The 25,064-nt window shown below is 41.9% G+C and overlaps 3 protein-coding genes across 6 annotated transcripts in view; all 3 read left to right on the forward strand.

The window, feature by feature from the left end:
• Positions 1 to 10,374, forward strand: part of LOC146365505 (uncharacterized) — a 14,158-nt gene extending 3,784 nt beyond the window's left edge. The window contains exons 1-7 of one of the 3 annotated variants that reach the window (XM_084914768.1): positions 5,436 to 6,528; positions 7,833 to 7,972; positions 8,108 to 8,227; positions 8,443 to 8,476; positions 8,568 to 8,615; positions 9,014 to 9,113; positions 9,203 to 10,374. In XM_084914768.1, coding sequence (XP_084770894.1) covers positions 6,270 to 6,528; positions 7,833 to 7,972; positions 8,108 to 8,227; positions 8,443 to 8,476; positions 8,568 to 8,615; positions 9,014 to 9,113; positions 9,203 to 9,278 — 777 coding nt within the window. In that variant the 5' untranslated portion in view covers positions 5,436 to 6,269 and the 3' untranslated portion in view covers positions 9,279 to 10,374. Of the gene's footprint in view, positions 1 to 5,435; positions 6,529 to 7,832; positions 7,973 to 8,107; positions 8,228 to 8,442; positions 8,477 to 8,567; positions 8,616 to 9,013; positions 9,114 to 9,202 lie in introns of those variants that run through there. The other 2 variants (XM_084914769.1, XM_084914770.1) reach the window with 2 other exon arrangements.
• Positions 10,375 to 10,484: 110 nt separating this feature from the next.
• LOC146365506 (uncharacterized) lies at positions 10,485 to 15,784 on the forward strand. 2 transcript variants are annotated; one of them, XM_084914771.1, is made up of 7 exons: positions 10,485 to 12,470; positions 13,428 to 13,570; positions 13,731 to 13,850; positions 14,083 to 14,116; positions 14,216 to 14,251; positions 14,509 to 14,614; positions 14,696 to 15,784. In XM_084914771.1, exons 1-7 carry the CDS (start codon positions 12,266 to 12,268, stop codon positions 14,790 to 14,792), a joined length of 741 nt encoding a protein of 246 aa, XP_084770897.1. In that variant the 5' UTR covers positions 10,485 to 12,265; the 3' UTR covers positions 14,793 to 15,784. The 2 variants fall into 2 exon arrangements, with proteins under 2 accessions (XP_084770897.1, XP_084770900.1); XM_084914774.1 differs by having other exon boundaries at positions 14,216 to 14,233.
• A 2,885-nt stretch (positions 15,785 to 18,669) lies between these two features.
• On the forward strand, positions 18,670 to 22,352 carry LOC146365507 (uncharacterized). Its single transcript, XM_084913901.1, has 7 exons — positions 18,670 to 18,771; positions 19,700 to 19,845; positions 20,031 to 20,153; positions 20,489 to 20,522; positions 20,642 to 20,677; positions 20,998 to 21,097; positions 21,176 to 22,352. The coding sequence occupies exons 1-7, from the start codon at positions 18,747 to 18,749 to the stop codon at positions 21,267 to 21,269; spliced, it is 558 nt and encodes a 185-aa protein (XP_084770027.1). The 5' UTR covers positions 18,670 to 18,746; the 3' UTR covers positions 21,270 to 22,352.
• The last annotated feature ends 2,712 nt before the right edge of the window (positions 22,353 to 25,064 follow it).

A 25,064-nucleotide genomic window follows, 5' to 3' on the forward strand; every position in this document is an offset into this window, starting at 1 on the left:
TTAATTGTAAATGGCACCAAATTGTATTCAAAACTGAGCCACACTTATGGAGCTCCACAATTCTTTTCCTGGTGTTTTGGTTGACATCTCTTGATAAGATAAGATAAGATAAGATAAGATAAGATAAGATAAGATAAAACTTTATTAATCCCTCGGGTGGGTTCCTCTGGGAAATTCGGTTCCAAATAAGCACAGCACCGACAGAAGTTATAGAGTTACAGAATATTATATATATATATATATACACACACACACACACACACACATAAATACAAAGACATATATAGATAAAAATATACAAAGGGGATAAATAGAATAAATAGGAATAAAATAAAAATAAAAATACAAGTGGATTGCACATTTCAAGTATGGAGTCTATTGCACCGTTGACTATTAACAAAAAGTATTGCACAAAGGTAATTGCACAGTGAGGTGAAGAGGCACTACAGCTTAGTTGTTCCCCCCTCCTTTGTCCTCCTGTTTCCCCTCCCTCTCCCCTCCAGAGAGGAGTTAAACAGTCTGATGGCGTGTGGGACAAAGGAGTTTTTAAGTCTGTTGGTTCTTGTCTTGGGGAGAAGCAACCTGTCACTGAACAGGCTCTTCTGGTTGTTTATGGCCGTGTGCAGAGGATGCCCAGCATTGTCCATAATGTCCAGCAGTTTCTTTAGTGTCCTTTTCTCTGCCACTGTCACCAGAGTGTCCAGCTTCATGCCGACCACAGAGCCAGCCTTCCTGATCAGTTTTTCCAGCCTGGATGAGTCCTTCTTTGCTGTGCTGCTCCCCCAGCACACCACAGCATAGAAAAGTACTCCAGCAACCACCGACTGGTAAAACATCCTCAGGAGCTTCCTGCAGATGTTAAAAGACCTCAGCCTCCTGAGGAAGTACAGTCGGCTTTGCTGGAGTCCTTCTTTGCTGTGCTGCTCCCCCAGCACACCACAGCATAGAAAAGTACTCCAGCAACCACCGACTGGTAAAACATCCTCAGGAGCTTCCTGCAGATGTTAAAAGACCTCAGCCTCCTGAGGAAGTACAGTCGGCTTTGCTGGAGTCCTTCTTTGCTGTGCTGCTCCCCCAGCACACCACAGCATAGAAAAGTACTCCAGCAACCACCGACTGGTAAAACATCCTCAGGAGCTTCCTGCAGATGTTAAAAGACCTCAGCCTCCTGAGGAAGTACAGTCGGCTTTGGGCTTTTTTATACAGGTGCTCTGTGTTGCATGACCAGTCCAGTTTGTTGTCCACCCACAGCCCGAGGTACTTGTACTTGTTGACCACCTCCACCTCCTCCCCCTCTATCTGAACCGGCAGTGGACCTGCTCTGGACCTCCCAAAGTCCACAACCAGTTCCTTAGTCTTTGAGGTGTTGAGTTGCAGGTGGTTTGTGTGACTCCATGCGACAAAGTTCCTCACCAGACTTCTGTACTCCTCTTCCTGATCATCCCAGATACACCCCATGATGGCTGTGTCGTCTGCAATGTCGTCTGTCGTCTGATGTTCCCATGTCAAAGAAACAGGCTCTGTGTTTTGCCTTATATGCATCCACAGGTGTGCCACCAATTTACTCACATGGACTCTACTAACCTATCAGAAGCTTCTTAAGATAAGATAAGATAACTCTTTATTGTCATTGCACAGTCATACATAGTACAGTAGTACAATGAAATTGGAAAAACTGTCCTACGTCGGCACTACATATAACACAACACGACACGATATGACACATCACAGCGCAACAAACAACACAACACAGTATATTAACTTAGTATAAAAAAGAAGAATAAGTGTATGTGTTATGCACACTGTTATTATTGCACATTAATTATTATTGCACCTTGTTATAAATATAAATATTATTGTTATTGTTTTAAACATTGTTACCTCCCCCCTAAAAAAGTCCAGGGAGGTATCCAGTCAGGTCAGCTATTTGCATTGATCAGGGCTATTGCCCTGTTGTAAAAGCTGTCCTTGAGTCTATTTGTTCGGGACCTCAGCAGCCTGAACCTCCTGCCAGACGGCAGCAGCTTAAACACTCGGTGTCCTGGGTGTGTGCAGTCCCGTAGGATGCTGCGTGCCCTCTTGAGACAGCGAGTGCTGTACAGGTCCTTCAGGGAGGGAAGAGGATGTCCAATGATTTTTTGGGCCATGTTGATGACCCTCTGGAGTGCCTTTCTGTGTGCTGTGGTGCAGCTGGAGAACCACACACCGATGCAATATGTCAGCACACTTTCAATGGAGCAGCGGTAGAAGATGGTCAGCAGCTCCTTCTTCAGGTCCATTTTTCTGAGGATTCTCAGAAAGTGGAGACGCTGTTGGGCCTTCTTTAAGACCGCAGAGGTGTTAGAGCTCCATTGGAGGTCTGTGTCTATGTGCACACCCAGAAACTTGAAACTGGAGACCCTTTCCACGCACTCCCCGTTGATGCTGACAGGCTGCAGCTCGGACTTCCTCCTTCTGAAGTCAACTACCAGTTCTTTTGTCTTGGTGGTATTGAGGTCCAGGTTGTTAGCTGCACACCAATCTGACAGCCTCTGAACTTCAGCTCTGTACGCCGTCTCATCTCCCCCTGAGATGAGCCCCACCACGGTGGTATCATCTGCAAACTTGATGACTGTGTTGTCTGGGTGGGAACTAACACAGTCATGTGTGTACAGAGTGTACAGTAGGGGACTCAGTACACAGCCTTGTGGAGAGCCGGTGTTGAGGCTGAGGGCTGAGGAAAGATGAGGCCCCACTCTAACTCTCTGTACACGGTCTGAGAGGAAGTCTCTGATCCAGCGGCAGGTGGTAGAAGGAAGTCCAATTTCCAGCAGTTTAACTATTAGTCTGTCCGGGAGTATCGTATTGAAAGCAGAGCTAAAGTCAACAAAGAGCAGCCTGGCGTAATGGCCCTGCACTTCCAGGTGAGAGATGGTGGTGTGGAGCGTTGTAGCGATGGCATCTTCAGTTGATCTGTTAGCTCTGTATGCAAACTGGAGCGGGTCGAGTGTGGGTGGCAAGCAGGACATGATGTGACGTCGGACCAGTTTCTCGAAGCACTTCATTATAACAGGTGTTAGAGCAACTGGTCGGTAGTCGTTGAGGCTGCTAATGTTAGTACGCTTTGGCAGTGGGACAATTGTGGCTGACTTTAGGCACGGCGGGATGCAGGACTGGGACAGTGAAGTGTTGAAGATCTTAGTGAAGACCCCAGCCAGCTGGTCTGCACACTCTTTTAGGACCTTTGCGGTTACCCCATCTGGTCCGGCGGCCTTCCTGGGGTTCACTTCCTGGGGTTCTTCAGCTCAGAATGGAATCGTCTGGAGTTTTCTTATTAATTAACAATAAACTTAGTGTATATGTACTCCTAAATTTGATGAAAGTGATAAAAATAGAAGCTCTGTCTCTCTTTATTAAGTAGAATAGTTTCAGTATCTGGTGTCAACCATCCAAAGCAACAGACAGTGCAGGATGGGTGGAGCAGGTGGAGACGATTGTCAGAGGTAATGTGTGACAGAAGGATAGCAGCAGGCATGAAAAGGAGAGTTTACAAGATGGCAGTGAGACCTGCTGTGGTGTTTGGTTTGGAGACAGGAGGCTGAGCTGAAGATTATTTTCTTTGGGAGAAACCGGGATGGACGAGATTAGAAATGAGCACATCAGCAGCCTGGCTGTGGATCCAGCAGCTCTCCTGTAGACAGAAGTCTCTCCTGGCATTTCTGAACAGTCCAATTAGACCAGCACTGTATAATCCAACATGCTTTAAATGTCTCCTCTCAGGTGCTCTCCATAGCCCGACTCACCAACGTGCTTCGGTCATGCGTTCAGCCAAGTACTGTGGGGTGAACTGTGGCCATCTGGGAGACGTCCAGTGTACCTTTTTCCAAATTTCAACCTCACACTTTAAAAAAAAAAAAAAAATCCAATCTAGACATTTTTAAGGACACAGGTCTCACGGTATGTTTAAGACCTGTTTATGACCTTAAAAAGGTCGTTCATGCTGGAAAACCCTCCAGTGGACCTGAGTTAAAACAATCCTGCAAAGAAGCGTGAACCAAATTTCCTCCACAGTGATGTGAAAGACTCACTGACAGTTATCAGTAAATATTTGATTGCAGTTATTACTCCCAAGGTGCGCACAACCAGTTAGTCTTGTTTTGCTCTATTATGTTGACTCCTTTTATACTTGACACACATATTTCTCATGGAAGACCCTTCTTCTGTACCAAACAGTTCACAAACTCTTCACTGTTCCCTTCCTGCTTCACCAGCTTCCTCCCTGAAAACTTGACTTTATTCTATTCAGGAATGATTTAAGTGAACATGGTTGAAAAGGCTGAAAATGGGTCAGTGTGTTCACAATACATCACCCTTTTCATGAATTAAAAAAGCTGACTTTGAATGCTTTATATATTGTAATGACATTTATTTTATTTAAACATACAGTGTTAAAAATAAACAAACAAACAAAACTATCCTCACCTACTCCCTATCAGCACTGTGCACCTGTGTGGTTAATGTAGATAGATTACTGGAGATTAAACATAACTAAACATCATTTATTGCCATGCAGTGAAACTGATGGTTACACCGGGTCTGTAAATATCAGCTGCTGATAAAACTTGTTTAATGGTGCTTTCATTTGTCACTTTTAAAATAAAGCAGTCTGGGTGAAGTCGTCACGTTTCGTGATGACGAAACGAGCGAATGATTTCGCCACCCTACGCAGCGGTTGCATCAGGTCATTAATATGACTTTTTTTCATTATCCTTCCTGTTTTATTTTTTTCAAAATAAAATCACACATTAAAGACATTAACTGTAAAATGTGTTATTAAAAGGCTACTGAGAGGAATGATAAAGCAGGCACTTTTTGCTGGCTCAGTATGAGTGGTTGCTCAACAGGTTTAGCAGCAACATCAATAATCAAACTCCCACTTCAAAGTTTTGACTGTTTACAAACCTTAAAGCTCATCTTTAACTCAGTCCAGCACATCTGAATCCAGTCACATATATTTTTGAATAATTAGAAATATACTAAGATTTAAAGACTTTACTGATGACAGGTGACAAATTAAAGGAAGAAACTGTGGCTGAGTGCACGGTCAGTGTGCCATCTCCAAAGGAAAAATCCTTGATTGGGTGTTTTGGTGATGGTAATGGAGACGGTCAAGAGTTTACATCCATCCGGCATGGATGTAATGTCAATGAATGTCATGATAATTTGTGAGTTTTAATGATTTCTTTGAACTGATTGGTGAAATGATTGTACAGCCTTTAACAACATTAGGTTTCAATAGACTCAAGTGTAGACATACACACCTTTAATATATGGTTAAATGTAACTTAACAAGTTGTATCTTGACCAGATGCCTTTTAGTATCCATCAACATGCTTCTGGCAAAGTGCTTTTTTTTGGGGGGGGGGGCTTTTTTCTGGTTTTATTAGATAGTAACAGTGAAGACTGACAGGAAAGTGGAGGGAGGGTGAGGGGAAGACATGCGACAAAGGCCTGCTCATCCCGGTGAGCTAAACTGGTGCTTCTGGCATAATTCTGGTTGGATATTTAACCACTAGTCTCCGCAGAAAAGGTGGAGGTAATTAAAATTGGTTAGTTTCCTGGCACGGACCCGACTTCAGATTTTAAATAAGGTCGTGGCTTTAGCGTTAGCCTTTTTAGTTATTCCAAAACCAGGTTTAATGTATCCTGTTGGAACACCCCATCATGTCCAAGTTTCAACTGTCTCAGAGAATTTGAAGGTAGTCCTGCTCCTCTTTGTGTAATGTGCCAGCACCACTGCAGAAGAACAGCTTCTGATGCTCGACAGCTGGTTCAGTGTTCTTAGCTTTGAAAACCGAATCTTAACTCGCCCAAACATACCACGCGTCATTGATGCCAAAGAGCTCCGTCTTTAAAACTCTTCCTGAGACTGCATTTGGCTCGTCCATGTGGGCTGCTGCACATGTTGATTTTGAAGCAGGTGCTTTTTATGGTCGCGACCCTCGCAGTCCATGATCATGTGAAACTCTCCAGTGTGGAAGACCGATGACTCCACACATTGACCAATACTCATTGGTCTGAGTATCAGTGGTTCCAGTGAGAGCTGCCAAACAATCCGTATTATGCTGGCAAAGATCTAATCAGTCATGATCACTAAAGGCAACAGGCCTTGGGCTTGTCGAGTCGATTTTCAGCAGAACTTATTAAAAGATTTAAGTGAATGTGTTTCCATGTGATTCACGTCATTTTTATGCTCGTCTAACCTTTCAGTGACTCCCTTTGAGCTGTGAATGAGTGCATCCCCATCTGGGATGAAGCTGATCAGAGATCAGTATGTGTTAGTTTGCAGTGAGTCTTCCCTTTCATGTGTTTTCAATCATATAACTCTCAGCACATTTTATTTTGAAGGCGCGGCATTGAGCGTTTTTTTGAGGGGGAGTTTTGGTAGACAAGCCTGTATGAGAACAAAGACAGGAGCTCAAGAAGTTGAGCATTTAGTCACCAGAGCGATGGCTGGAGCGTGGAGGCTGAGCGCTGCGCTGCTGCTGAGTGAGTTTTGTGTTAAAGAACTTTTAAAAAAGCTTCCTGGAAGCAGAGCGTGTGTTCTCTGTATGACAAAGGGGAAAGCATTTTTATGTGGTGAATGTCCGTGTGATTGTGAGAGGAGCACGCCGAGGGTGAGATTGCGTCACTCAGTATCCAGTCAGCCTTCGACAGCTTTCACTGTCTTTACTTAAATTTACTCGAGCAGTGATCCGATCTTGGTTTACTAACAACCTCGGGAAGGTGACACTAACGTGTTTCCTGTTGTGTAATCGGCACTGCAGTTATTTCCACGTGTCGTCTGTGGCTGGATTCATCGTCGCGTCCTAAACTGACGATTATCTGTTTTTCTTTAGAGGAAGTTTAGTTTAGTGTAGCAGAGGAGGTTTAGTTCAGATTTTTACGGTTTGGTTCAGGTTGGTTTAAAGGTCTATACACACACACACACACACACACACACACACACACACACACACACTCTCTCTCACTCACTCACTCACACACGTGTGTATGTGTGCGTGCGCTTGTTTGACAACAGAAAACCAACACGAGTCACGAGCCAGATGAGTCATAAGATCAGGCCATATTACATCATTTCCTAGACATGACACTCCCCCGCGGGCTTTCTGTTCCAAAACTTGAACATCCGGTTATTTGACTTTGTCAGTGATTTAAAAAAAAAAGATTTTAAAGAACTGTAGCTTTGTACAGAGTCCAGGTTTCCCCAAACACTCTGAGTTATTACTGTTATAGCGACCAAGTGACCTTCTTTATGCGACTGCGTTTATCAGCTGCCCCTCCTCCCACACCGAGACAATGTTTACAAATGTTAACACGCCTCACAAATACACAAAGAAGGGACTCACAAGGATCAGAATGACTAACACGCTGTAAGCTGACCAAAGCTAAAAGTAAACTAAAATTGATTCACTCAGGTTTAAAAATGGGTCATTCATCTCCACAGGATGTAGTTAATCTGTTAATTGTTGTTATTTAAGCTCAGCAGAGAGCTCGTCTTTGGCATCAGCTAAAAAAACAGCTTCATAACAATAACTCTGGCCTCAGACCACAAATATAAACTTCCAAACTTTATGCAAACTGCACTCAGTACACTGTTGTATGGATTATGCAAAAACGCATAGTGTTTCTTTATTTGATATAAATCAGTTACATGTAACTGTCTCACCTGAGCACACTCTTTGCCCCGACGGTTATATTTAAATGTACAACATGCTTAATAACGTTTGCATTTATTTATAAACCTCACTGTAATTGGTCAGAATAAAGAAACCCCATCTTTCTGTTCCCAGGTGTGTTCGTGCAGGCTTTGAGCGGGCAGCCAGTGAAGTGCACCGTCTCCCATGATGGTGGCACGACCACGTACGCCCTCCAGATCGGGTTTTCTGACAAGGATGTGCAAAAGCCCGAGTTCTCGTGGTTTAACGTCTCCGTGAGTGACCTCTCACATATATGTTCTCTTATATATATCATAAACTTTAAAGGGTTCCATGTAATTTGTATTTATTCGGGATTTTGTCGCATGACAGGCTGATCATTTTTATTTGTTTTCATTTGCTGACTTTAGAAATACGTCCTCGCCAACCACGTCGGTCAAATTGCTGTGGTGATAAGTCGCAGCTTCAACGCTCTCACTGTCAGAACTTGCATCGAAAACCTTTTCTGTGAAGGACACATCAACTCCAAGGTACAACCCTCCAAATCTGAGAAAAAACTTTATTGCACACTGGAGGGAAAAAACTTGCCTGTGTTATCGGACGTGTTGTAGTGTGAATAGTGCTGTTTGCTCAGGAGAGGTTGAGTTTACTCTGCAAATCTGCTAATCGCAAAATAAATATGCAGGGAAAACAATCCTGTAAGCAGTACTTCATCCTAATCACTGTCTCTTTTTGTTTTCCGTAGGGGAAACCTCTCGACTACACGGCCAATTGCACCAGTGAGTATCGCTTCCCCGTCCTCACATTGTGTCAGGTTTTTGTTTTCATCAATTTTGAAGTGAAATATGGATTTCTTGTGTTCTTTTGCAGCCGTCTGCCCTCCCAAAGCTTTGCCCGGAGACCAAGGTGAAAAAAACAGTCAGTATTTATGTCACTGTGTCTTTGTGTCACTAAAAGAGACGAAACTGAAATGAAACGTGATTAAATCACAGGAATGTTTGGCAGTGTCTGCATGTTTTCACACGTGATGAACAGGAAATGGCCTCATTATTAGATAACACATATCTGTAACACCAGTTACAGTGGAGAGATCAAACTTTGTTACATTAGTACTTTTTACCCGCTCTATTTATTTATGACATCATCTTTAAATAACACTGTTTATCAGCATTGGGCTGCATGCTGTGTGACGTCCCATTCAGGTTATTTAAGAGAGGTAATAAACTCTGAGAACGTGACTGTTTTTATTAGCTTTGAATAATTTATTTGGCCTTTAATGCAATATTAAATATTATTAAATCTGTTTTCCTTCTCAGGGAACTCTCATCACTGGATCATCCCTGTCATTGTCATAGTGATAGTGATAGTGCTTGTATGCATCATGTGCTTCCTGTGCTGCAGAAATGAAAATCTCAGGTAATCTTCTCCCCGTATATAAATCATACAATGACATGCTGTGTCCTCATCTGGTGTGTTCATAACTGCTGCTCTGTTTTCATTGGCAGGAGATGCCGCTGTGGGCAAACCAGAGGACTCTACACCGTCGCGAAGAAAGAAGCAGCAAAGCCAGAAATTGTGTAGAAAGAACAGATCTGAAACGATGATCTTTCCCCTTTTTTCACTTTAAAGTAGAAAGTGCATGAAAAGGTTAATCTCCACCTGTGAGTGGATGCTTTCTGTAGTTTCCCACTGCATCTACACAGTAAGTGTAGACGCAGTGGGAGTGTAGACACTTCCTCTGGACTCATTTTCAGTTTCTCTTTGTTCGTATTTTGGCACAGTTAATGACAGCACAGTGGTGGTAATGAGTGACAGATTGACACTTATGTGACTGGATGCTGGAGACTTGAGGTGCTAAACTCTAAGTCATGTGTGACCTTTTATTTTAAGCATTACTTAATAATAATAATAATAATAATAATAATAATCTATTGATCCCCGTGGGAAAATTCCTCTCTGCGTTTAACCCATTCACTCAGTGAAGCAGTGGGCAGCCACGGGGAGCAGCGTGTAGGGACAGTACCTTGCTCAGGGGTACCTCAGGGTAGCTGTTTAGTGGAGTCGAACCCTCCTGTTTTGCACTATACTTGCCAAAGCTGAACCCCAGCTCACTGATTAGTGTTACTGTAACTGTATCCGGTTACGGCCTCGATCCCATTGTTGATTTTATTCCACTTGCCGGTTAGCTGTGAGGGATTGGTGCACAGGTGAAAAGTTCTCTGGGCTGTGGAAGCTCTCAGACTCTTTGCTGCACCAGCGAGTGCACTTTGAGGAGCCAAAAAGCATTAATACATTAATCCCCCCCCCCCTCCCCCTTGTGTAAACCAGCTGTGGAAGCTCAGAGACTCGTAATGCAGCACCAGGGCGTGCACTTTCAGTGTCCTATAGCATTACAGCACATAGTATATATAACATATAATAATATAAAGATGAATATGAATATCTATATGCTACTGATATTTTATAATATGAAACTATATTATTTATATATAAATATATTATTTTTATTATTATCTAACTTATAAAGATGAACATTGTGATCTTAAACTACTCGTCATGTGTCCTTCTCTTTACTCTGTCCTTATGAAGTGTATATTTTATGCTGTCAATCAAACATTTGTTTCTCTATCTGTTGTATTACTGTTTCTTTTTCAGTCATTAAAAGCTTCTGCCCAGACTCATGAGCTCATTGTGATTTTTGCAGCTCATGCTTGGTTTTAGTTTGTTTTTTCTTTCTTCCTGTTTTTCCTACAGGGGCTTTTTTTGGGTCTTCTATCTGGTGATATGTTCTGAGCCAACTGAAGCTGAGTAGGTGGGTTGACACATGCACAAGGAAATGATTGGTCATGTTTGTGCTGCTGCCACTTCAGAACACGATGCCTCTGCACATTTAAGCACTGACAGTCACGAGTCTTGTTCTGGGGTGGGGTGGGGGCTTTTTGATGAAGCTACAGAGGAGTCCTTAAACGTTCTCCTTCATTTTTTGGTGATGTAAAATTTAAAAATGTAGTTATAAAGTCCAGAATGCATGCTGGTGCTGCGGGTGGCCGTGTAACTCCAACAGCATATTTACTCTGTGTGTATATAACAGGAAGGAAGTCGGCAGAGGGGCTTTTCTAATTTACTGCAAGAAAAATCACTGGTGTACGGTGTACATTTTAGGACATCGTCAGGTCTCAAGAAAAAAGTTGTCAGGTATCAGACAAAAAAATGTCATGTCTCAGTTCTCAAGAAAAAAATTTGTCAAGTATCAGACAAAAAATTGTCAGGTCTCAGTTGTCAGGAAGTTTTTTTGTCTGACACCTGACAACTTTTTTCTTGAGACATGACGATGTCCTAAAATGTACACCGCACTGGTGGGAGTTTCCCTGCACATGAACCTGCAGCGACACTCCAAACTCGTTACTTGTTTATATACAGTATTTATCTTTAGCTTATATTCAGCCACAGACACAAACTGTTTGACCCAAAACATTGACTTTCACACATGCTACTCCATAACATGGTGATGTCACCGTGTTTCCCTTTCTGTGAGGTTACTGCAGGTCAGACAGCAGCTTATGTAACATTACTAGTATACAGAACACGCATGGATGTGGTGTGAGTAGTGTCAGCCAATAGGGATGAAGCAGACGTCTGGCAGAGCATGCCTGCTAATGAATAATGTGGATGTTTGCGCATACAGTCATCCTCACGTTGAGGTAACTAGGCCACAACCGTGTGACCTTACGTGACTGGTGTGCATTGCGGTGGAAGAAGAATTTAGAGATTTCCTGGAGCGTTCAAAGAATTTGCAGTCTCAGAACAAAACAAACCAAACCAAAACGGTCTGTCAGCTGCTGTAATCAAAGTGGTTTTAATCCTCATAGTGGTATAATGAAACAGCTCGAGATGGATAGATGTTAAAAAAAATGTTATAGATATATGTAGTGATTAATAAAAACAAAGAAAATAAAGAAGAAGAATGAGGTCAAGTTAAGTAACAGCGTCGTGGGTTAAGCGTGAGATGGTTTCCAGCCCTGACACGTTGTCTGGTCGTGCTGAAGGGGATTTTTTTTCTCACTCGGTTTGTATTCGTGCACAAACGAAACATTCCTGAAATCTAAAGTGTTGCAATAAACATTTCTGTTTTTTATTATTTGCAGAATGACATTGCAAAATGTTTATATTTAAAATCTGAAACCATAATTTTGGCTCTGAGTCTGTTTCTTTGGTTTCCTCTTTCCTTGTGTTTGGGTCAAAGGTCAACCAAATCACAACAGTGTGTGCATAGCATAAACCATGTGGTTTATGATAATTTTTCTCCAAAGGACTTCTTGATTCTCTCTGTGTGGCTGATGTGAGATGACTTTAAAGTCATTTTTGGTCTTTGAGGTGTGCTTTGGTTCATTATGAACTTCTCCACAAACCGGAGGTTGGAGCGTGACTTTGAAGCAAGGAGCACTGCTCATCTTTCATTTTTTAAGCTACCCAAAAACTTTCTTCCTATTTTTTCTCATTTCTTTTTATTGTTTTGGCGGCTGAATTTTGTTATGTGACTCCCTGCAATATCCTTTTTCTGGTGTGTTATGATGTGTAACCTGTGGCTGAGAAATGCCTCGGTCTTCCCCCAAAGAGTTGGAGGAAGTAGGTGGAGGAGTGAAGGGCAAGATGCGGGGCCCTGCGATGAATTAAAGGTGTGGTCTCTGTGTGGAGCTTTCAAAAGAAATCTGCAGTTTGTTTCAAGACAGAAGGACTGTGAAGACTGCGAGACACCGGCAGCGATGCTTTCAAGTGAGTAAAGAACAAAAGACTTTCAGTGTGAATAATCTGAGTGAGTCTGCTGCGTTGCGTTGTTTCTGCACTCATTTAAAACATGTTTTCAGAGTATTTTGCATTCATCGTTTTATTTGTGCCTTTTATTTGTTTTCCATGTTAGAATGAGTTCAGTTTTCCTTCAAGCACTTAAAGCTCACCTTCACTCCCAGCTTCACTGTTGCTTTGTTTTTGGGTCTTTGCTTCACTTTTTTTTGTTGAAAAAGAAGAAAGCAAAGTGGCACATTTATGCTATGAATATGACATTGCAGCTCATTTAAAGCTGACCAAGCATGTGTTATTACAGAAGTCAGGCACAAAGATAAGCATCGCTCTCACTGTTTGAACTTGAGCGGTGTGAGCGTTAGTGGTGTTCCTTCCTGTTTACCTGATCGATAATCAATTCAAAGGCCGAGGAGACGTCTGCTACAGCGTGTAATGAAGTCAGTGGAGTTGATTGCTGTGACTGATTACTGTGGGCCCCACACACTCAGATCTGAGCGAGTGATTATTGGTCTAGAATCACCAGCTGTCAGACCTAATATGAAACATGTCCAGACAATCCCGTATGTCTTCAAGGGAAGTGAGAATGTATCAAAAATGCCCTGACTGAAACTTTAACAGTTATTGGAGAAGAAAAAAGAAGGTGGCACAAAGACTGTCACATGAGAGCATTTCCTATACTTAAAGAACCCAAAACACCGCTTTTAAGCTTTATCTTACCTCTAATCTGCAGAGTGTGTTTATTTTTCAAGTTTGGTATATCAGTATACCTGAGCTCGTCACTCCAGTACAGCTGTATGCACTGATTAGGACAATGTCTGTTTTTCATACAAGCATAAAGACATTAATGGCTGTTTTGAGTCTTATTAGCTTGTATGTGTTTACCATAAATATAAAGATTAAATAACAATAAAAGCACATTTTTGTCCACAGGTGGACTTCAGCTCTCCAGCATACAGGACTTGATGTGCAATGTGTCCCACGGTGGTGGCACAGCCAAATACAACATCCAGAAGTTTGTTGATTTCATGGATACAAACAGATCCAAGCTCGAGTTCTCCTGGATCACTGCAGACGTGAGTAGGACGACTCAGAGCAGCTTCCCATTTTAAGATGTGGTTAACACTATTATCATACATTTAAGGTCAAGCTTTATTCAAATATATCTGTAAGAACATGTGATTTTGTTGTGTGATGAACTGTTTTTTAAAATTTCTTTTTATTTTCTGACTTCAGAAAAGTGTCCTCGCAAACCACCTGGACCACGCGAAGCAGGTGATAAGTAGCAGCTGCGACACTCTCGTCACCTCAAGCTGCTACCCAAACGTTGTCTATGAAGGACATGTCGTCTTAGAGGTACATTAGAGCATAAAAGACAATCTAAGATGTGAGGGTGAAGTTTCTGTGCTTGCATGGTTTGTGGGCAAAGTGTTTTCGAAGAACAGTAAGGGCGCAGGGGCTTAGTTTAGGAGTGGGTTCGCTCACTGTGGAAATCTGATAAACATGCTCTGAAGTATCACAACCACAAATGTAGAGATAAACTGAGAATGTTTCTGGCAACATCTAATTGTCTGTTTATTTTCCACAGGGGACGGTTCGAGATTACACAGCCAATTGCACAAGTTAGTCACCTTCCTCCCACATAAGCAATGTTCTGAATATTTTCTTCTCCTTTTCATATCATGTGAGGTTTTTATGACTTTTCTCTCTTTCTTTCACAGCTACCTGCCCTGCAAAAGGTCTGTTTGATGGAAAAGGTGGGACAAAAGTCTTAATCTGCATAACGTATGATTTTTAGATCAAAGTTAAAAGGAATTAGTGATTAAGATGCTGGAAATTTTCAACCACACGCATCTTCTGTTACTTGGAGTAAGATTGCTGCAGCTGCAAAACCACAGACAGCCTGTCTTTCACTTTCATTCTTACAGCACAACAAAAGTCATGCATCACAGAACTGGAATGCCTAAAAAGGAAAAAGTGTTTTGAGGAAACTGTTTTTGTGATTTGGTACTAGGGGAGTCCTGCTTGACTGAAATCCCTCCTTTCATGATTGCTGTCATGGTTATCCTGACAGCCCTACTGCTGGCAGGCCTCATGGTGTGCCTCGTGCGCTCTAGAAGGTATTCTTTTAATTGTGTCAGCATATAAATGCATCACAGTTACCTGACGTGTTTTAAATAGTTATTCTCTTGTCACTGAAGAAACAATGGTGTGTCCATGATGCAAGACTCCGCTCTGCAGAGGAAAGTCCGAATACCAGCTGATGTGGAAACAGGAAATCCGGAGAGCAGCGTGTAAAAGTTTCTCTGCACATGCTGGATTCAAACTTTGTGTTGATGCCTCTGCAGTATTTTATTAACGATATGCGTCCGTTATATATCTTTGTTTTTCTGTGTTTTTGTCAGGCAGTTACAGAAACCCAGCGATGAGTTTCCACTCAGGACCCCCAGTATAATAAATACGCTTGAATTATAAAGTCATTGTTTTAGTGCATTAATGTGTAAAATGTGTCCACTGGGTCAGTAGATCAGAGCTGTAATAGCCCTGAAAAAGGCCACTTTCATGACTTCATGGGCTATTCTGCTACTACAGGGTTACCAAGTAAGAGTATGTCATAATTTATTAGAGGATTTAAATTTTTATGAGAAAAAAATCAGCAACTTAAGCTTTAAAATCAGTGGAGTGGAGTGAATGCTGTGTGCCTCTTTAGACTGACCTTCACCTGCTGCAGGTACCGGTACTAGAAAGAAGGAGCCTGCAGCAGTTTACAAGAAAAACCTGACAAATTTAAAGTTGCAGCACTTTATCTGTAGATGCACTTGGATCCCAATGGGAGCAGCTGAAGACATGATTTTTCTTTACTTTTAAACTATGCATGCAGACGGTTTGATGAAGGGCTTTTATTAGGATTTTAATGTGAAATTTACAATGGCCCAGAGAGATCAAATCCACTGGAACTTGGAGAAACATCCACAAGTAGAAACACAATCATCACATAATTGATGTGAGATTGTAGATACATGTGTGCTATTAGCTGTTTGCTCTCCGTTTGTCACTTCCACAGCTGCTCCGTCACGTTATTGTCTCACTTCCTTGTTTTCCAAAGTTGCAGTGCGTTTGACCTCTCAGGGCCTCCGTGGAAAAGTTTGTAAGAAGAGACTCCTCACTAGTGAGGGTCAATTTCAAGCTGGTTTGCTTTGTAGATGAAAAATATATATTTTAACCCAGCTGTATCGCAGTGTGATTTCCTTTTGTTTAAAATCAATAAAATCTTCTGTTTGTGATCATGATTTTGTCTTTATCGTGTGTTGTGGGTGCAACTTCTTTCTTTTTTTCACATCTTTCAGGGACAGAAGCTTTTCAGATGAGAGGGAAAATTTGGTTCAATTCAATTTTATTTTATTTATTTAGTGAAAATCACAACAACAGTCATCTCCAGGCCCGTAATATTGGAAGGTAAAGAACATACAGCGTACTGTACAGTAATTCAGGGAAACCCCCAACAATCTGACCACTCCCTATGCGCAAGCACTGCTTTGGCAGTGGGAAGGAAAATCTTCCCAATCTAACAGGAAGAAGCCTCCTGCAGAAGGGAGGGAGACAGGACAAAAGACATGCTGTGGAAGAGAGCCAGAGATAACTGATGATTAAATGCAGAGTGTTATATAAACACATGGTCAGAGAAAGTGAAATGCTCGGTGCATCATGGAAGTCCCCCAGCAGCGTACGTGTGTCTGCAGAAATGTACGCAGGACCTTAAACGTCAGCTCACTTCCCTTAAGCTGCAGCATGTAGGAGCGTGCACACGGATATATTTTATCTTTGGAGCCATTTGGAGCTCAATTCGGCTCTGCTACAAATTCCACAGTTGCCAGGAGGATGCATCTCAGGCACCAAACACTCTGCAAACTGGAAAAGGCATTGTTCTACATCAAACTGTTCTTGGATGGTTGGAAGAAGTTGCTTTCAGAGGATGTTTTGGTACCATTCTTTATTCATGGCTGTTTTTTGGCAGAATTGTGAGTGAGCCCACTCCCTTGGATGAGAAGCAGCCCCACACATGAACGGTCTCAGGATGCTTTACTGTTGGCATGAGACAGGACTGATGGTAGCGCTCACCTTTTCTTCTCTGGACAGTCCTTTTTCCAGATGCCCCAAACAATCATAAAGGGGCTTCATCAGAGAAAATCACTTTACCCCACTCCTCAGCAGTCCACTCACTGTACTTTTTGCAGAATATCAGTTCATCCCTGATGGGTTTTTTTGGAGAGAAGTGGCTTTTTTGCTTCCCTTCTTGACACCAGGCCATCTGTCAAAAGTCTTCGCCTCACTGTACGTGCAAATGGACTCACACCTGCCTGCCACCATTCCTGAGCAAACTCTGCACTGGTGGCACTTTGATACTGCAGCTGAATCATCTTTAGGCGACCATCCTGGCGCTTGCTGGACTTTCTTGGGCACCCTGAAGCCTTCTTCACAATAATTGAACCTCTTTCCTTGAAGTTCTTGATGATCTGATAAATGGTGCAGTCTTAGTAGCAACCGCATCCTTGCCTGTGAAGCGCTTTTTATGCAACGCAATGATGGCTACATGTGTTTCCTTGTAGGTAACCATGTTTAATAGGAAGAACAACGATTTCAAGCATCACCCTCCTTTTAATGCACCCAGTCTGCTTTTCTAACTCAGTCAGCATAACATAATGATCTCCAGCCTTGTGCTCGTCAACATTTTCACCTGAGTTGATGAGGACATTATTGAAATGATCTCAGCAGGTCCTTTTATGGCATGAAATGCTGAATGATGAAATGCAGTGGGAATTGAATTTCTGAGATTAAGTTCATTTTCATGGCAAAGAAGGATTTTGCAATTCATCTGATCACTCTTCATAACATTTTAGAGTACATGGAAATTGCTATCATAAAAACTGAAGCAGCAAAATTTGTGGAAACCAGCATTTGTGACTGTACTACAAGCTGCTGTGTGCCTTCTCTTTACTCTTTTCTTGTATTCAGAGTGAGTCCTTATGTCTCTTTCTAGAAAAGCTACCTGAACTGTAGTAACCCTCACGTCAGTTCCAAGGAGCTAGTCTGACAATACAGTGAAACAATGAAGGGGATTTTTTGCTTTCTCTGTTTTCTCTCTATTTCTGCTGGTGAGCTTCTGGGAAGCTTGAAACAATGTGGGCAAGGCAGCGCTCTATTTGATGTCTACTTTAACGTGAAAGCACCTTCTTTACTGCACATTACTCACACTGAGTTTCTGATCCTCAACCTTAGTGCGGTCTTAACTTTTTTTTCAGCTATATCAGGTCACGAATGCTTTTAATTTTCTTTCACTCTGATTTTTTAGGGAATTTTATGTCAGCATCTGTTGAAACTGACTACATTTAGGATTAGAGATTAGTTTCTGAGGGACAGGAGTACATGCTTGTACTCGCAGAAGCGCGTGTATCACATTCAATTGGGTTTAATCCCAGCAGCCCAGTGCATAGCCATTCCTCCTGGATCACATCATCAGCACGAAACCCGCTCCCGTCCTGCTGCACCGACTCCCTCATTTTCATGGTATTAATGTTACTTTACATTTACATTACTCCCGCTTGCATCATCAAAAGTACGAAGTTCCGCTTAGGATTTCACAATAAAAGCAGAAGCCTAACTTCAATGCAGCAATCTGAAACCATAAAGCACAATATTCAAATATGAGAAATAATAAACTAGCCTGAAGCTGTGTGTGTGTGTGTGTGTGTGTGTGTGTGTGTGTGTGTGTGTGTGTGTGTGCGCACAGTAGTTGAAACTACTCTTAATCGGTGCCAAACAAGCTTGCAGGAGCTGCTCCATTTGATCTGAATGCATCACTCATTGCTTTTTCAGCAGCGGTTTTAATAACTGGTCGTGTTTATTGCATTATTATAGATAAATAACATATTACTTCATGGTTTGTTATTTTTAGTTCATCTCAAACACACTCACACACTAACAGGAAGTCCCCTACACTGGATTAAAAACTACACCTGGAATAAAGTGAAACTGAAATTGAAAAAAATAATTTGATTTAAAGACCAATATTAAGCTTCACCCACGTCTGGGAAATAGTGAAATCTAAGCTTCTTCTTTCTAACTTGGAATATGCGTTTATTTTGAAAGCCTCACTTCCTGCAACGATGTGGAAAAAAATGCGAGCGCAAGAGAGAAGTCTTCAGGAGCTGGCTGCAGGTTCATGAAAGAATTGGAGATCACGCGTGAGGAAAGATGTTCCCTGCTGTCGCGCTCTTATGTGAGTGACCTGTTAATTAATAACGATAATTAATATGATTACTATTATTATTTTGTTGCTCGGAAACAAAGCGTGAAAGCTGCATGACAGAGAGGCAAAGATTTGGAGCGAATAATGACATGTTCTGACTGTTGCGTCACTCTGTGAAGTAGCACTATCGGCTTTCTTTAAGGATATTTGAATATGTTACAATATAATTATTCTTCGCTGGGATTTTTACCGCTTTATATTAAAGCTGCTGCACCGGTAGTATTTGTAGTCCTACACTATTAGATTTTGTTATTTATGCAGTTCGGGGCGGTACTAGTATTCGTAGTAATTTCTGTAGTATTCTGCATTTATTCTGTATTTATTGCAGAATTAATAGTTCTGTGTTCGCCACAAATGGCGAGTAGTTTGGTTTCATCGATTTTGTTTTGCGTGTAAACACGGTTTACATCAGCGGCATAACTCACATATCACACTCACACATGGCGTCACCAGTCACGAGTGTTACAACTTCGGCATTACTGAGGGAATTCCCGGGAGGCGGGACGGGGCGGGCCAGGGGGTGTGGAGTAGGTTTCCTCGCTGTCACTCGAGTCGGTGGTGTTTGTGTGTGTGTGAGTGGTGCCATTATTAACCACGTGACCCAGTATTTATGGGACGACACAGCATACTGAAAGTAGTTTGAGTTTCTAACGGGCAGCTTGTAGTAAGTTCACACATCCTGATCTATTCATGGCTTCCTACTGAACCAAAACATGACTGTTAGACTCAACTTTAACATCTGACACAGAAAAATGAAACCGTGACCTACTTTGACCTACATAGTCCTCGACCTCTCAGCATGAGCTTTACCTTCATTGTCTCGTGCACTAAGTGCTGATAAAATATTCATGTGCATAACTGTAACATAACTTAACTTCAAACTGCATTTTGTTCCCAGGGCTGTTTGTTCAGCTTTGCGGTGCACGTGACATGATGTGCACCGTCACTCACGCTGGCGAAAAGACTACATACAACATCTCAGACCTGTCCCCTGATATGCGAAACGAGGCTTCCCGCTGCATGTTTACGTGGTCCAATGCAACCGTAAGTGTGATAAACCAGAGCAGTTTGATCTGTCCAACATAAGCAGCTATGACATATCAACATGTGTGCAGTGAGAAGGCATTCGAATCTATTATGACTTACTTACAGTGTGATAGTCTGGCTTATTTTAATATAATGTGGTTGAATTGTTTTCTTAATTATTTATTTAAATTCGATGACTTTAGGATTTTGTGATCGCACACCACCGGGGCCTGTTCCTGCAGCCCGTGATGAGCAGCAGCTTTGGCACACTAATCACCTCCAAATGCATCGGCAACGTTAGCTTCACAGCCACTTGCGTGATAAAGGTATGACTCTTTAAAAAATACCTTGTTGAACTAATTAAGTCATAAAAAAAAGTTTAAAAATGCAAACATGTGAGGGAGGAGATTTTCTGAGTTATGTTAAGCATTGTGGGGTGAACAGTTTGTTCATAGGAGGGGTTTAATCTGGAAATGATGAGATGAATATACTGTGAAAATGTCTGTGTGGGTTCTCAGTCATCCAGGTCATGGTTGTCTGTGGAGCTCGGAAAGAAAGCGAGTGGACGTCTTTAAGTTTAAAGAACTTAAAGACGTCCACTCGCTTTCTATGCTGTGAAAACAACCTTTAATCACAATCACTGTGTCTTTGTTATTCATAGCAAAGAGCATATGATTACACAGCCAGCTGCACCCGTGAGTATCACCGTGCTAAATTTAATTAAATTTAATTTTTGTCTTTATTTGTTCAGCCTGTGTTAGAGTTTCTGTGTTCATTTATAAGTCTAATATGATTTTCTGATGTTGTTTTACAGCCGTCTGCCCTCCACAAGCTCTGATTGATGATACAGGTAGGCATTTGATACACAGGTAGCGTGCTCAGGCCTCAGGTGCCTCGCTGTGGCTCATGTTAGCAGAGAACTGATCTTCAGCACCAGTTAGTGAGGAGATCAAACTTTGATAAACTAGTGCTAAACCCACTCTGTTTATTTATGACTTCACAGATAAATTACAGCATTTATTTGTGGCGTTATTATGACTGTAGTGCAACTGCGTGCAGATTTCTCAAGACTGGTATTAAGCTCTGAGAAAATGCCTGTTTTTGTACCTTTGAACAAACTACTTGACCTTTGAGATGATGTTAGATGTTGTTGGCTGTTTGTCTTTTCAGGAGTGCCTCCTTCCCAGATTGGTGTCATTGCAGCAGCTGTCATTGCCCTGCTGGTGCTCGGCCTCGTGTGCTTCCTGTGCTACAAATATAGACTTTGGAGGTATCTATCTGACTGTAACAGCTGTATTTAATGACATGCTCGTCCAACATGGTCTAACTAATGCTCTGTCTTTGGTAGTAAATGCTGTGGCCAGACTGGAGGCATCTACACTCGTGTGATGTTTAAGAAGGCTCCGCAAGCAAAAGCTGATGTGGAGACAGGAGGAGGATAAAGCAGCTTCTCGGTGCACGATAATTCTATATCCATGCTTTCTCCGTTCTTTCCCCTGCATTACTTAAGTAGCAGTATGCTTGCATTAATATATCATCTCTGCGGGTTTGCTTTTCTATATTTTGCTGGGCGGCTTTTTGGGACAAGACAGTTACAGAATGAAATCCATGTTACAGGATATTAGAGGCTTGATGTGCCAAACTCTAACGTAAGAGTTCCTCCTTCCACACTATTCAATTCAATTTTATTTGTATGAAAGCAAAATGACAACCACAGTTTGAGGCTCTTCTGTGGCCTCATCAATGCTAAAAAACGCTGTGACTGATAAAAGGTCATTGATTTCTTCCCACACAGACAAACCTCAGCTCAGTGTTAGAAACTGTATCCTGTTACAGCGCTGTTTCATTAATTCCACTTGCCGGTTAGCTGTGAGGGATTGGTGCACAGGTGAAAAGTTCTCTGGGCTGTGGAAGCTCTCAGACTCTTTGCTGCACCAGTGAGTGCACTTTGAGGACCCAGTAGCATGAATAAATTAACAGCCAGGACCCCCATGTTAGTGTTAATGATGTAAACCAGCTGTGGAAGCTCGGAGACTCGTAATGCAGCACCAGGGCGTGCACTTTCAGTGTCCTATAGCATTACAGCACATAGTATATATACAGAGCATACAACAGTATAAAGATTATTATAAATAACTTATTATCCAAATGCTGCTAATATTTTTATAATATGTTTATTATTATTTCTATTATATAAGATATATATGTTTATAATAATTATAAATACACTACCTGGGGTTGAGATGCAATAATAAAGTACAATGTACTTGTATTGTAGTACTGGATTGCTTGTGATTATGGCCAGTTATTATGAATGTTTTAGTCCTAAATAATGCATCATGAATCCTGCCTTATCAAACGTGTGTGTGTTTGTGTGTGTGTGTTTGTGTGTGTGTTATCAGTCTCACCAAATCATTTTTCTGTATCACGTTTCTTGTATTTGTTTTTGCTGTTGTCACAGTTTCATGTTAATTTCACAGCTAATGCACCTGCAAAGAATAAAATCACTTTGTCTAAAAGCACAAGTCATGCATTATGCAAATTTGTTGTTCCAGGTTTTATATTATAGCTTTTTGTCTGCTGCAAGTAGTCTACAAGTAACTGTATATAATTTTAAGTCAAGCTAGGTAGTACATGAATAAGTACTGCTTAACTTCAGGTATTTTACAGGAAAGGAGTCCCACAAACTTCTGTAAGTAAATTTAAATAGTCCATAGTATCAATGAATTAAGTAATTTTAAGTACCACATAGTCTCTTAGTAATTTCCCCATCTTACACTGTAAGTATGCTGTACTTGTTAGGGGACTTGCCATATTATTGTCAGGCTTGAGTCAAGTGAGAAGCTCCTTCAAAATAGGGAGTTTATTTGCAATGATAGCAAAAACAATTAGTGATACATCCCAGTCCCAGGTGCCAGTGGTACGTCTTCCACTCCACTTCAGCTCGCTCAGTATTTATGATTGCTCACCACACACAGGTGAGTTTCGTTGCAGGTAACAAAAAGAACTTCAATCACTAGAGCCAGGTTTCACTGAATGCAGTCATTCAACAGTCATTCCAGACAGGCTTGAGCTGGGAGACATGAACAATGTTATGGATCCTCATATTGTGGGGCAGGATGAGATGGGCAGACACAGGGTGGATCATAGATGAAGACAGGAAGTCGGGGCGGATTGTTCCAAATGCTAATCAATCTGTGATATATTAGCTGCTGGTGACAGTGGTTCTTCTTCTACGGTCCTTCTCCCTTACAAAGGCTCCGTCAGGATCAAAAATATTTTTCCATTGCCTCCCTTTCATGTTTGGAAAGGCCATAAAGGCGACTCTTAGGTGATGGGACACCAAGGAGCAGGTCTATTCCCCAATCGTCAGGGCGATGAGGAGGGAGAGAAAGAGCGAACTCTAAACACTTCTGCAAGTTCGTGATACAGAACAGGGACTGAGGACAGATCAGGTACCTCAACCAGAAATGACTGGGTTAAACTGGAACAGAGAGCTCTGTGGTTCTTATACAGTTTTGCCCAGTCTATATTTGGATTGTGTGTGCTCAACCAGGGTGCTTCGTGTATCAAACATGAACTAACTAATCTTTCCACATTTTCACCAGACAGGGACAATGAGATAGACTGAGGGTGATGTGTGATATCCAGGAAATGGGGACCATTCAAAGCAGAAACTTGTCCCTGTTCAGGAAGGGTGACAAGTGGGATGTTAAGCTCTTTTGCTAGCACTTGATCAATAAAGCTCTGTTCAGCCCAGGAGTCTATTAAGATTTTCAAACAGTGAGTGAGAGCGTTAATGATGAATTTGGCTGAAACCATGAGTCTGGGTGGGGAGGAGTTATCATTCATCTTGCCTGCCAGTCTCCCCACACTTACACCCGATCTTTTGTTCGCACAGAACAGGTGCCAACAAAACGTCCCTTCTTCAGAAGGTGAGAGGTGCACAGGCTGTTCCTCGTTGTATTCAGACCCACCTCTCCCCCGGCTAGGCTCCTCACCACATGGAGGAGAGACCTCCAAAGGGGTGAGGGAGTTGTAGTTGTTCACTGGGAGAAACCTTTCGTCACTCAGCCAGGATACTTTGTTTCTCTGAACAAGTTTCTTCCACTGAAAACACAACTTCAAGAAGATTTCCTTCTTGCATCAGCATGCATCAAGACACTTCTTATGTGTATATTCACCCACATGGTTATCCGACCAGATACACATGGAAACAAGAGCATAAAGTGAATTACGGAGATCCTTGGCAGCCAGCTCCTATCTTAAGTTTTCTTCTTCTCCGGTCTGGCTTTGTCAAACAAAATCCCAAAGTCTATAGAAAAACTGGCCACACTCCTCCTACCTTGCTTCAGGTGAAACATCTTATACACCGCCACGTCACAGTTGGATCCTTTGTGAAAAAGATTCTTGAATTTGCGGATAAACCCCTCAAAACAGATTCAGGTTAGTTTTTAAACCACCTGCGCCCACTTTAAAGCTCTCCCCCGTGAGAGCAGAACCATGAAAGCAGTCTTAGCATTGTCTGTCGAATAAGTTATACTTTGTTGGTGGAAAATCAAGGCACATCTGATTTACCCGTAAATGTTTTGGGCGAAGGAAGCGGGCGCTCCGGATGCTCGGGAGGTGGAGGAGGTGTGTGGACAGCACAGATCAAAGAAGCACTTGTAGATAAAGAGGGAAAAGATGGCTGATTAGAGACTTCTCATTTCTGCGGGATCCAACATATCTTTTAATGCACAAATTTGTTGCACAGTGGAGGCCTGTTCTCTGGAAACATGGGGCAGAATTTGCTCATCATGGTTTAACTGGGCCTCCTGCAAAGTTCGCATAGACAGAACGCGTTTAATGGGATCCGAGCCCACTGAGTCCATCTTCTTCCAGAAGATTAGATAAAACTTTATTAATCCCTCAGGTGGGTTCCTCTGGGAAATTCAGTTTCCAGTAGCACAGCACAAACAGAAGTTGCATGTTACAGAGTTGGAATACCAAATAAAGGGGAATGACGGAGTACAAATATAAGAATAAATATAGCATATATACACACATACACATATATAAATGTCACACAGTGGAAATTTCTATTTATCTTTTATATTGGTTTTATTCTGATTTTTAATGCTTATTTATAAGTGTAGTTTTTATTTGCGTGATTTTATTCTGTTTGTATTGCATGTTTTTAGTATGTTATTTGACATTGTTTTAATCCACTGCGGAATGGCTGGGCATGGGACAAT

Source organism: Perissodus microlepis, chromosome 19 (genome assembly GCF_051167445.1).
Source record: "Perissodus microlepis isolate ML-2025 ecotype Zambia chromosome 19, ASM5116744v1, whole genome shotgun sequence".
Lineage (NCBI taxonomy): Eukaryota > Metazoa > Chordata > Actinopteri > Cichliformes > Cichlidae > Perissodus > Perissodus microlepis.

Bases quoted from the DNA above. Each gene is read 5' to 3' on its own strand.
- LOC146365506 (XM_084914771.1), top strand. From the start codon at position 12,266: ATGATGTGTAACCTGTGGCTGAGAAATGCCTCGGTCTTCCCCCAAAGA. The intron at 12,471-13,427 runs GTGAGTAAAGAA...TTTTGTCCACAG, and splicing joins ACCGGCAGCGATGCTTTCAA to GTGGACTTCAGCTCTCCAGC. The intron at 14,615-14,695 runs GTATTCTTTTAA...TTGTCACTGAAG, and splicing joins TGCCTCGTGCGCTCTAGAAG to AAACAATGGTGTGTCCATGA.
- LOC146365507 (XM_084913901.1), top strand. From the start codon at position 18,747: ATGTTCCCTGCTGTCGCGCTCTTAT. The intron at 20,154-20,488 runs GTATGACTCTTT...TGTTATTCATAG, and splicing joins CAGCCACTTGCGTGATAAAG to CAAAGAGCATATGATTACAC. The intron at 20,523-20,641 runs GTGAGTATCACC...GTTGTTTTACAG, and splicing joins TTACACAGCCAGCTGCACCC to CCGTCTGCCCTCCACAAGCT.